Source organism: Myodes glareolus, chromosome 9 (assembly GCF_982192425.1).
Source record: "Myodes glareolus chromosome 9, mMyoGla1.1, whole genome shotgun sequence".
In the NCBI taxonomy this organism is placed as follows: domain Eukaryota; kingdom Metazoa; phylum Chordata; class Mammalia; order Rodentia; family Cricetidae; genus Myodes; species Myodes glareolus.
The window spans coordinates 37,597,142-37,609,437 of record NC_142034.1 but is presented as its reverse complement, the minus strand read 5'-3'; the positions used below and the strand labels follow the sequence as shown (position 1 = coordinate 37,609,437).

Here is a 12,296-nt window from a genome sequence, read left to right as displayed (position 1 = left end):
GTTCATCGCAGAATCTTTATACATCATCATCATTATCATCATTATAGTTTGTTCAATTCTACTCTTTCTACTAGGGATTTTAAAAGTCATTTCAAATAAGATACTACTTCAAGTACTAACTTGAAGTAAAATTATATTTAAACATCTACAGAAGTAATTAAAGTTTATATAAAGTAAAATTTCCCAAACTTAAAACATCAGAAATATGCTGGGTGGTGATGGTGTACGCCTTTAACCCCAGCACTCGGGAGGTAGAGGCAGGTAAATCTCTATGAGTTCAAAGCCAGCCTGGTCTACAAAGCGAGTCCCAGGACAGCCAGGGCTGTCACAGAGAAACACTATCTTGAAAAAAACAAAAAAAATCAGAAATATGAAAATCTTTTCATCGAATTAACAATTGTTGATGTAATCCACTAATTTCATTACATGCAGTGTTTTCATGAGGCATTATGGGGAAAAACACCACAACTTCAACATGAATGCGCTATGTGTAAATCATCGGTGAGTACAAAAGTAGCACTGTTGGTGAGGGGCCAGTGCTAAATGAATACTAGAGTCTAAGAGGAGATGGGAACAAAACTTAGTGGGTAGGATGCCTCACATGCATGAGATCCTAGGTTCATTCTCCAGTATTGGGGGAGAAATGTTGGTATCTTTACTCAAACTCAAAATGGAAGTCTGAAAATTTTATAAAACTTGGTAACTTAGAACTGAATTTACCTGTTGCCACCCACATTTTCCTTCCTTGGTCAGCCTAAGGCTACATATAAACAGGCCTTTTTTTTTTTTTTGAAACAATCTAGTAGGTAAGAAACACACTAGGAGTTCAGTGGGTCTGCTTTAACATAAGGAATATAATGCTAACTATCTTGAGAAAAATTATAAAATGGGATTCCTTAGTGAGTAATTCTGTAGAGTCCTACCCTAAGCTAAAACTTAATCTATGGGAGGCAGAGGCAGCAGGATCAGAAGTCAAAAGTCTTCCTCATCTATTCAGTGAAGTTCAAGGCCAGTCTGAGCTATAAGAGATTGTCTCAAAAATACAAAACAACAATTTCCCCAAATTAACCAACACACACCAAAAACCCATTAATAAAACTAAACACGTCCCCACATACATCACCACTACCACAAATGCCCCCCAATCTAATATAGATGTGTATTTCTATTCTGTACCTTCAATTACCAGGTGCTGCTCATCCTGGATTTTCAAATATTCCAATCTATGATCCTCATCATCCAAAAGAGTCAGGTAGTTCTGTAGAGAAGAAAATGCTTCTGTTAATTTGGCTAGTAAACTAGAAACAAATGCAAAAATAAAAATAAATAACAACTACTATTCCTTTGCACTTACACGATTCATTTTACAGGTATTTAGTTGTTCAAATCTATATAGTTTAGGGGACAAAGTGAAGGAATGATGGTGTGTTCTAAAATTTTACATGTTGCTAAAACAAAATTAATATAATTTGTGGAAAGAGTAGATAAGTCACTACAGACCAAACCAAAGTTCACCAAAACAATAGAACTTGCAGAAAATAAAACTTCATTCCCCTTTACTGTGAAAACTGGGATATAGAATGTTAAGTGACTTGCCTCAGCTATACAACTAACAAATGACAGAGTAATGTAACTTTGTAACTTGTAACTGAATTTACCTACTTCCCTATTGCTACCCATATTTTCCTTCCTTGTGCACACAAACTGTGCCCTTAATTCCTATATGATTACGCCTCTTAACGGTGACTAAAGCAGGACACAAGAAAGAATGTACTAGAGAACAGAGAACTAGGAAAACTATATTTATGACCCAGCTTCAGAATATAAGCAATACTGAATATACTGGGAAAAACATACAAGCATTTAATATACTATTGCCTCCAAGGATGGTGGAAGATAAAGGTCAGGAATGGAAATAAAGAATTTTTACTATGTACTTTGCATTGTCTGTATTTTTAACGTACATAAGCAACTATAAAAGAAATCTAACAAGAAATCTATTTAGTTTTGCTTTTTTTTTTTTTTTTTAAAAAAAAAAAGACTGGGGTAGAGACAGAGCTCAGTGGTTAAGACCACCTGTTTTTCCTTACAAAGGTTCAGGGCTTCATTCCCTGTACCCTTTGTTCACAACCTTTTGTATCTCCAGTTCCAGGGAATCTGACCACTCTTCTGGTTTTCACGGGCACCAGGTATGCGTGTGGTACAGACATTACATGCAGATAAAACATAACAAAATAAAAGAAAAAAATAAGACTATTTTCTGTAACTTTATAATGCCACAGCCTATAAAAAATGGTACTGTTTTGCTCATGTTGATCAACTGTCATTATGATCTCAGGTGACAAATGTTCACGTTTGTATACAGAACTTAAAAGTCTAAAGTTTTCATTGAGAACCCAGAAATGGCTTTTAGCATAACTTCTACAGACAATTCTCATATTTACGAAACACAATTAAACTCTTTTTTTTTAAACCCAGAGTCTGGTATATATTGAACAAGTGCTTTACTATCGGACTATATCCCCAGCATGATTTAACATCAGACTTTTCATGAATCTGAGATGTTTCTTACCTCATTATTGTATAGCCATAATCGCATATCTTCCTCTTTGATGCGAAGTCTTTGAGACAGATATTCATGAATTTCCTTGATGGTTTGCATTCTACTAAAACAGCCTGTATAGGCTAATACCCGCTTTAGAGGCGCATTTGGAGAAGGTACATTTCCTATAGTTATAGTAGGTATGATAAGGAAAAAAGGAGACATTAAAAAAATAGACAAATAAAAAACACCCGTCTCAGCAATGGTGACCATGTTAATTTAGAAAACAATGATGAGAAGTAGAAGTAAATGTTTAATAATTTTATAAATGAAGAATATTATGAAAAACTTGAATATGGATGGGCAAAAAGACCAAGAGTTCATCAGAGTCATCCTCAGCTACATAAAGGTCAGTTTGAGCTACACAGGACCCTGTCTCAAAGAAACCAAAGTAGGGGGCTGCTTGAGAAAACTGGAGACCCAAGTATCTTAAAGCCTCAATTCTGGAAGAAGAAAAATAAAAGCACAGTGATCCAAATAATTGACATATTTTAATCCCAAGAATGGGAACATGATGATAAAAAACAAACTGATATCAGTATATGGTTGTTCTCAGTTCGGTCATAATACCAAGATGAAATAAAATTCTCCTTAAGAATGGCGAGAGGCTGGGTGGTGGTGGTGCACGCCTTTAATCCCAGCACTCGGGATGCAGAGGCAGGCAGATCTCTGTGAGTTCGAGGCCAGGCTGGTCTACAAGACCTAGTTCCAGGACAGGGATGTTACACAGAGAAACCATGTCTTGAAAAAAACCAAACCAAATCAAACCAAAAACAAACAGAAAGGAAGGAAAAGAGGGAGGGAGAGAAGGAGGAAAGGGAGGAGGAGAGGGAGAGAGGGAGGGAGGGATGGTGGGGGGGGGGGTTAGATATCATCTAGTGTGCCTACCCAACATGCTGGCAACACAATGACCTTGAATTCCTGAAGTGCTCAGAGTAGAAACAAAAAGACTGGTGATACAATTGTCTTTCAGGCTATTAGAGCGGTTGATCTAAGAACTTTATTATATATACATATATACTAAATATACTAAGTCTACTTACACTTAAAACATGAAGGAATAAAATGACAAGCCCCATGAAAATCAAAGACAGGTTATAAATGTGTTAAATATTGGTCAACTACTTAGTCAACAACTTAGACAAAAGCTGTAGCTTACAATAGTTATACATACCTACGAGAGGCTAGATTTTTGTTAAGATTATTGAAGGGAATAATATTTTGTTTGTTTTTCGAGACAGGGTTTCTCTATAACTTTGAAACCTGTCCTGGAACTAGCTACTGGTTGGTCTCGAACTCACAGAGATCCATCCACCTGCCTCTGCCTCCAGAGTGCTGGGAGTAAAGGCGTGTACCATTACCGCCCGGCTAAAAAAAGTAAGTTTTAGAAAAGGCTAGTGACTATTGGTAATAACTGGGTATTTGACCAAGAAGCACACCATGTATAGCATAACAAAACTCAACCATGATTTTTTTAACGTGTAGCAAAGCAAATATTTATCTATTAGCAAGCAAAAAAATAACCCTTAAAACAACAGATTTCTTCAATTATACATCAGAGGATTAGTTTTAAGATTACAGCAAGAAAGCAATTTTATAAAATTTGAAATAATTAATGATTCAATTAATTGAAATAATTAATTGAAATAATTAATGAAATAATTAATGATTTCAAACTAAGAAACAAATTTGGAGAATCAGCACTATCCCATTCTAGAATTCAGAAGCACCGGCAAGTATAATGCCCCAGCCAATCTTCACTTTCCTAGGCCACAAAAAAGAAAAATGAATTCCAGAGCCTATACAGTTTAGCTCATTAAGCAGGCAGCCACTTATATGCATAATTTTGTGCTTTTGAAGAGAACCAGCAAATCAGAAATTTACAGAAGCAGCAAAAATCTGGGATCAGCACAAGAGTTACAAATACTTACTAAAAATGCAACAACGTATCTTGCCTCTCATGTTATCTTTCAAAGAGAATCAAAAAAGACATGCTATGGGTGCCATGGAAGGTATGCTAACATTTCTATTTACCAGAAAGTTAAATAAAGAATGTTTCATAAAGATTCTATTTATTGGTCCATGATTCTAACATAAAAGCGTGAACATTGTTTTGTTCTAATTGTCATGAAACAATATGTGAAATCATCTTCATACATTATCTGAAGGTAGCCTTTTAAAAAAGATTTATATTTTCTTGAAGATTTATTTTTTAAAATAATATGCTTATTTTTATTTTATGAGCAAATGGTGTTCTTGCCTTCATGTATGCCTGTGTGAGGGTGTAGGATCCTTTGGAATTAGAATCACAGACAGTTGTAGGCTGTCATGGGAGGATGGGAATTTGAAGCTGGGTCCTCTGGAATAGCAATAAGTGTTCTTAATTATTAAGGCATTTCTCCAGCCCAGATTTATTTATTTTTATTTTATGTGTACAAGTATGCATGTACATGTGTGTCTGGTGCCTGCGGAGGTTAAAAGATGTGTCAGATCCCCGAGCACTACTGGCATTAAGGATAGTTGTGAGAAACCATGTGGGTGCTGAGAACTAAATCTGGAGCCTGTCCTGTCCCTTTAAAAGACAAGCCCCACTCCCTCCCTCCCCCATCCACTGCTGAGGCAGGCAGATCTTCCTGCCTGCCTGAAGCCTGAGTCCTTTCTTTCCATCTCAATCTCTCAATCTCTCTCCTCTTACCCCTTCTCCCCTTCCCTACTATAACCCACTAAATAAATATTCAACTTCCAACTGCACTCTGCATGGCATGCGTATCCATCAAGGTCTCTCACCCACTATGCAGCTTCCTGCCTGGGACCCTCGTGGCCCGCCGTGGTTTTAGGACCTGCAGCATTTTACTTAAACTATTACAGCCTGGGCAGGACCAACAATTGATTTTAACCACGGAATCATTTCTCCAGCCCCCCTTTAAGGAAAATTCAAGAGAGAGCTAGCATTTACACAGGGGTAGCAGTGTAGGTTTGCAGATAGTCGTAACATTCCAACAACTTAAACACAGTCCAAGACTTTGAATTGATGAATTAATTTTAAAATTTTACTTTACATTACTTAGTATCTGTGTGTGCGTGCAGGTATAGCAAGTGTGCATGAAAAGGTCAGAGAATAGGAGTCAGTTCTTTCCTTTCACCATGTGAGTCTGGGGATCAAACTCAGGATTATCAGGCTTTGTGACAAGTAACTCACTGAGTCATCTAGCCAGCTCAAATCTATTTTAAAAAGATTTATTTATTTGTTTGTTTGTTTATTAGGTCTGGGGATCAAACTCAGGATTGTCAGGCTTGGTGACAAGTAACTCACTGAGCCATCTAGCCAGCTCAAATCTATTTTAAAAAGATTTATTTATTTATTTGTTTGTTTGTTTATTTATTACGCCTGGGGATCAAACTCAGGATTGTCAGGCTTGATGACAAGTAACTCACAGAGCCATCTAGCCAGCTCAAATCTATCCCTTAAAAAGATTTATTTATTTATTTATTACGTATACAATGTTCTGCTTGCATGTATGTCTGCACGCCAGAAGAGGGCATCAGTTCTCATTACAGAGAGTTGTGAGCCACCATGTGGGTGCTGGGAATTGAACTCAGTACCTCTGGAAGAGCAGCCAGTGCTCTAAACCTCTGAGCTACCTCTCCAGCCCCTCTATTTTTTTTAAACTGAAGAGTAATTTCAAATATTTGCAAGGGAAAAATAATAAATATTCTCCATTAATAAAATTTAACTTAGTTTTGAATCAAAGGCGATAACTTTTGGAGCCATCTAGCCAGCTCAAATCTATTCCTTTTTTTTTTAAAACTGAAGAATAATTTCAAATATTTGCAACAGAAAATAGATAATATTCTCCATCAATAAAATTTAACTTAGTTTGGAATTAAAGGAGAACCTTATTCACGTTATATATTAAGATGATCATTTTGCCAGGTGGTGGCAGTGCATGCCTTTAATCCCAGGCTTAGGAATCAGAGGCAGGGAGATCTCTGTGAGTTCAAAACCAGCGTGGTCTACAGAGCAAGTTCCAGAACAGGCTCCAAAGGGATGAGAAACCTTGTCTCAACATTCTATTCACCCATCCATCCATCTACCCACCCACCTTGAGATAGGGACTCACTACCTGGCGTTGGTTGGCCTAGAAATTGCTATGCAACCAGGTTGGCCTTGAACTCAGAGAGCGCCACCTGCCTCTGATTCTAGAACACTGGGATTAAAGGTGTGTGTCATCAGAAACAGGCTGAGGACGCGTGTAAGACTGATAGATTTGTTTTTGTTTCTTTTTCCGCCCTTTGTTGAGAGATAGCTTGGCATTTCTCAAAGCCACAATATTGGGCTAGAGATGTGACTAAGTGATAGAACATCTATCTAGCACACACAGGGGCACAGGCCGAACATTTATCAACACTACCAAAAAGAAAACAACAACAAAACAAACAAAAAACCCAACCAGAATGCAACCACAAAAAAACTTTCTCAAAATCAAAGCCAATGTATTAAGTGTATTATGTCTCTTACAAAATGTTCTTAGTTAATACAATAAATGTTTTTAATTTTGTTAAAACAAAAGTAGCTCATAAGGAATTAATTATGTCAATAAATTTGAGTAAGGTTGAAAAGATTAGTCAATGACTGGTGAACTGCATCTTAGGGATAACAACAATTTACAATAACTTAACTAAAGAAATTTAAGTAAAATCTATTCTATTTGCTATTTTCATAAGCTTACAAACTATAAAAGAAAATAAACCTTAGTTTGCACCTAAGAGCTTGCTTCTGTCCCATCCAATCTTGTGCATGACCACAGATCTAAGCTCACAAGTGATTTACTGATTCTGTATGAAAGCAAAGGGCATATATTAGCACAGTGGCACCAGACTTTGAGCAATGTGATTTTTCATTTATTTTTAAGGAAATGCATGGCATTCTTGCTGCATTCTTAAGTTACCTCTAGGTAAGTGCTGAGGAAACATTCTCAGGCTCATCATACCCATATTCACCCAGATGTTAGACTGCTGTGTCCGTGTAGCGGGCTGTTGTCGAAGAAAGAGAAGATACCGAGGAAATAATTCTAGTTCGGGGATGTCCGTCTTGCTATTCTTGATTACCTATATTTTTAAAAAATAAAAAAGTAGTGATAACTCTAAAAAACAAAACCCTTTTAATCACACTTAAGGTTCTATTAAAAAGTTTTATAGATTTATTGATCTTATGAGTATGAGTGTTTTGCTTGTTTATATGTATGTGCGTCACATGTGTGCCTATTGTCTGTAGAGGACATAAGAGGGTGATGTAGGAGGGTCATCTGTCTATGTGTTATTTTCATTGGTTAATAAAGAAACTGCCTTGGCTTTTGATAGGACAGCAGCTTAGATAGGCAGAGTAGACAGAACAGAATGCTGGGAGAAAGAAGCAGAGTCAGGCAGGTGCCAAAAGCCAGCCACCAGGTCAGACATGCTGAATCTTTCCCGGTAAGCCACCACCTCGTGGTGCTACACTGATTATTAAAAATGGGTAATCAAGATGTGAGAATTAGCTAATAAGAGGCTAGAACTAATGGGCAGGCAGTGTTTAAATGAATACAGTTTCTGTGTAATTCTTTAGGATGTAAATTAGCTGGGAACGCAGCCCGCCTCTCCTTTTGCAACAAGAGGGCATTAGATCCCCTGGACCTGGAGATATAGATGACTGTTACCTGCCATGTTGGTACACAAAACCAAACCTAGGTCTTCTGAAAGAACAGTAAGTGTTCTTATAAACTCTGAACCATTTCTTTAGCCCCTCTTGGTGCATTTTTGAAAATTATTTTTACTTTATGAGAATGTTTTTTAAAAGAAATTAACATATGTACATTCCTTAAAAAAATTTTTTTAAGCTGGGCAATGGTGGCGCATGCCTTTAACACTAGCACTCAGAATGCAGAGGCAGTAGGTAGAGGATCTCTCTGAGTTAGAGGACAACCTGATCTACAAAGCCAGTTCCAGGACAGCCAGGGACACACAGAGAAACCCTGTCTAAAAAACAAAACAATTTTTTTTAAGTTGGGTGTGGTGGTACACACTTTAACCTCAGCATTCAAGAGGTCGAGGCAGGTGTATCTCTGTGAGTGAGAGGTCAATATGGTCTACAAAGTGAGTTCCAGACTAGCCAGGGCTATGTAAAAAGACTATGTCTCAGCTGGGTGGTGGTGGCGCAGTCTTTATTCCCAGGACTTGGGAGGTGGCAGGAGGCAAATCTCTTTGAGTTAGAGGCCAACTTGGTCTACAAGAACTTGTTCCAGGACAGGATCCAAAGCTACAGAGAAACCCTGTCTTGAAAAACAAGTGTATACACACCACATGTGTACCTGGTATCCACAGAGGTCAGAAGAAATTGTCAGGTCCCCTGGAACTGAAGTGTCAGATAGATGTCAGCCACCATGTGGGTGCTAGGAATCAAACCCAAGTTCTTTTGCAAGACCAGCCAGTTCTCTAACCACTAAGCAATTCTCTCTAGCCCTTAACCTAAGGTCCTCTTAAAGACAGTGTTGCTCTACATGGTAGGCTGCCCTGAACCTATGACCCTTGAGTATTGGTATACTAGTCATGTGTCACACGCCTTTAATCCCAGCACTCAGGAGGCAGAAACAGGTAAATCTCTGTGAGTTCGAGGCCAGTTTGATCTATAAGAGCTAGTTCCAGGAAAGGCTCCAAAGCTACAGAGAAACGCTGTCTCAAAAAACAAAAAACAAAACAAAACAACAACAACAAAAGGTATGTGTCACCATTCCAAGCTCTGACACTAATTTTAAAATATTCAATAAGTTCACTACCTGTATTTTCGTAGCTTACTCCTACATTCAAATTACATAGATTTGAATATGCTCAGGTTTCTGCTCCCAAATTAATCTTTCAAGATTAGATTTTATGGACATTTCTATTCCACCTTTCATTTAAAAACAAAATTAAGTAACAAAAACCAAAATAAAACCCTCCAAATCTCAGATGTAAGTTTAGTTTTAGTTTTCAACACTCAAAGCTTCTCTTCAAAACAGACAAAGAAATCACAACTGCCCAAGGAAACATCATCCATGGACTCTCAGCAGTTCAGCTGCCTGAACAAGACCTAACTAAGGACAACACCAAGGCATACTAACAGGGAAGAGGAAATACTCAAGCAGCTCCACCCCTAGGCAAAAAACTATAGGCAACAAAGAAATGCTAAGTAAGAGAGGGAGAAGTAGTCTTTCCCCATGGAAGAGGCCTCTAATTGGTTATTTAACACCCAGGTCGGTCAGCCTTGAAACCTTGCACATGCAACACTGAATGGACTTAGCAGGTAGTATATATTTGTGTGTGTGTGTGTGTGTGTGTGTGTGTGAGAGAGAGAGAGAGAGAGAGAGAGAGAGAGAGAGAGAGAGAGAACACACCTGTGCACATATACGTGTCTGTAAATAACAATTGGGGAGGAAGAGGCCAAGAGTTTGGGGTTGAGTGGAAGGTGGTGGGAGGAGTTAGAGGAAGGGAAGAAAATGGAGGGAAATAATATAATTGCATTTTAACACCTTTCCAAAACCTTAAATATTACCTAAATACTAATTGAATACATAAAATGTAAAGAAACCTAAAGTTATTTTTCAATTAATTTGGACAGGTTTCAAGTACTATGTTACCATAAGGTAAGAATTAAATTGTGACTAGGGAAATTCACACAAAAAAGTGAATATCAACCTCTGGCCTTCATATACCACGCACGCACACACAACATTCTTCTATGACTACTTCTTACATAAGGCACTATTAGCTATACTTACTGGTCGAGGGAGGGCCAGGTTTGCTCCATACCAATGATAAAGTGCTCTCCATACAGGTTCTGGGACCATTTCATAATCTCTTCCATGGATTAGCTGTGGAGTTCGTTTTAATCGTCCTCCTTCTAGTGTTAATGAAGTAGCCTTAGAATGAAATTTAAGTATTGTTTTTAATTTTATAGTCTCTTGTACATCAAAAAATGTAGACATAGAACAAATTAATATTATTTCCTAGTTTCATACAGTTGGAAATAAATTTTTTCTTCTGTGATCTTTGGTGGATCCTATCCTGTAAACAAGTTAACTGTCACTGAGTTACATCGCCAACCCAGAAAATGGGATTTGGGCAGAGATTTGTAGGTTTTAGTTTTCAGTGAACTATTTAAGAAAGGGAACTCTGGGTGGGTAGGGTGGTATAAGCATTTAGCACCAGCATTTAGGAGGCAGAGGCAGGTGAATCCTCTTGAGTTCCAGGTCAGCCTGGGCTATATAGCATATCCTCTCTCATAGAGAAGCACTATGAGATGACATTATGCCTACAACAGGCTAATTTAGATGAACTACAATGCTTTTCTTTATGCTAAAACCTTTGAAATTTAATGGCTACTTGAAAGAGAACAATTTGAAAGTCTGATGTCAAACACCTACCTTTACTGGTTCTTGAGTTACTAGTGGCTGGTTATCAATAGCTCCTGGCTTCTGAGGATTAAGGTGCAAAAGGATATTCCCATTGGCTCCTAGTAAACACTGGTTGTTATTGTCAGAAGTATTATGTTGCCTTGCAAAGCACATATCTGCCCCTGGTGTGCCAGAATACAGAAAGCCTATCAAGAAACAAAACAAAACAATAATGATAGAGTTTCTTAATTTTAGTGTGTTTAGTTTTTTGTTTTTTTGAGACAGTGTTTCTCTGTGTAACAGCTTTGGCTGTCCTGGAACTCATTCCATAGACCAGGTTGGCCTCGAACTCACAGAGATCCACCTGTCTTTGCCTCCCAAGTGCTGGGATTAAAGGCGTAAGCCACCACAGCCCAGTGAAGCTATTTTTAGTTATTTCTTCAGAAAATGACTGTACCTTTTTAAAAATTTATTTCTATTTAACTTTATTTTATGTGCATTAGTGTGAGGGTGTCAGATCCCCTGGAATTGAGGTTACAGATAGTTGTGAGTTGCCATGTGGGTGTTGGGATTTGAACCTCAGTTCTCTAAAAGAGCAGCCAGTATGCTTAACTCTCCAGACCTTATTTTTGTTTTTTTCTATATACACAGGCTTAAATATATAAACCCAAATGTCAATGTATTTTGTTAATGCTCTTATCCTGGTATGTTACTCAAGTTTTACATTTTGATACATATAGAAGATAAGAAGGACAGATGTATTCCTTTTAGATAAAAGACAATAATAGAATTAGAATATTAAGTTTTTACCAACTGAACATTTAAACATCTTCCTAAACTATACAATAATTTATAATGAGAATTAGAGGTCAAGTAGTTGTGTTTTCACACTCCCTAAAATTCTCATATTGCAAGCATTATTACAAATATTCTTGGCAAAAACAGCAATAGGAAGCCTCTAAACCTCTGTCCCTTTCCTTCTCCCTGTCTCTGAGTCAAGGTGTATATAACTCTGGCTAGCTTGGCACTCACATTATATAGATCAGGCTGGCCTTGAACTCAGATATTCACCTGCCTTCTATTCCCTTTAAAAGGGTTTGAGTGTTACCACACTCAGTGCCTGTTTTCTTAATATAGCTATTTAAAAAGAAATAGCTTTATAATAGAAAAACAGAGAAAAATGCCTAATAATAGCAGAGAGTTTGAACCTGATAGTATTTTAAGATCTTTCAACTCTCAACTACATGTCAATCTTTTGTAAACATTCTAATTATCAACTGCTTTGT

At 37.5% G+C, this 12,296-nt stretch overlaps 1 protein-coding gene across 4 annotated transcripts in view; it reads right to left on the bottom strand.

The window, feature by feature from the left end:
* The window catches only part of Usp32 (ubiquitin specific peptidase 32), a 148,454-nt gene that overhangs the window by 49,596 nt on the left and 86,562 nt on the right, over window positions 1–12,296 (bottom strand). For 2 of the 4 annotated variants that reach the window (XM_085695605.2, XM_085695606.2), the window contains 6 exons: window positions 11,041–11,216; window positions 10,396–10,536; window positions 7,552–7,711; window positions 4,534–4,569; window positions 2,573–2,727; window positions 1,177–1,258 (listed from right to left, as the gene is read on the bottom strand). In XM_085695605.2, coding sequence (XP_085551731.2) covers window positions 1,177–1,258; window positions 2,573–2,727; window positions 4,534–4,569; window positions 7,552–7,711; window positions 10,396–10,536; window positions 11,041–11,216 — 750 coding nt within the window. The remainder of the gene's footprint in view (window positions 1–1,176; window positions 1,259–2,572; window positions 2,728–4,533; window positions 4,570–7,551; window positions 7,712–10,395; window positions 10,537–11,040; window positions 11,217–12,296) is intronic. The other 2 variants (XM_048446738.3, XM_048446739.3) reach the window with 2 other exon arrangements.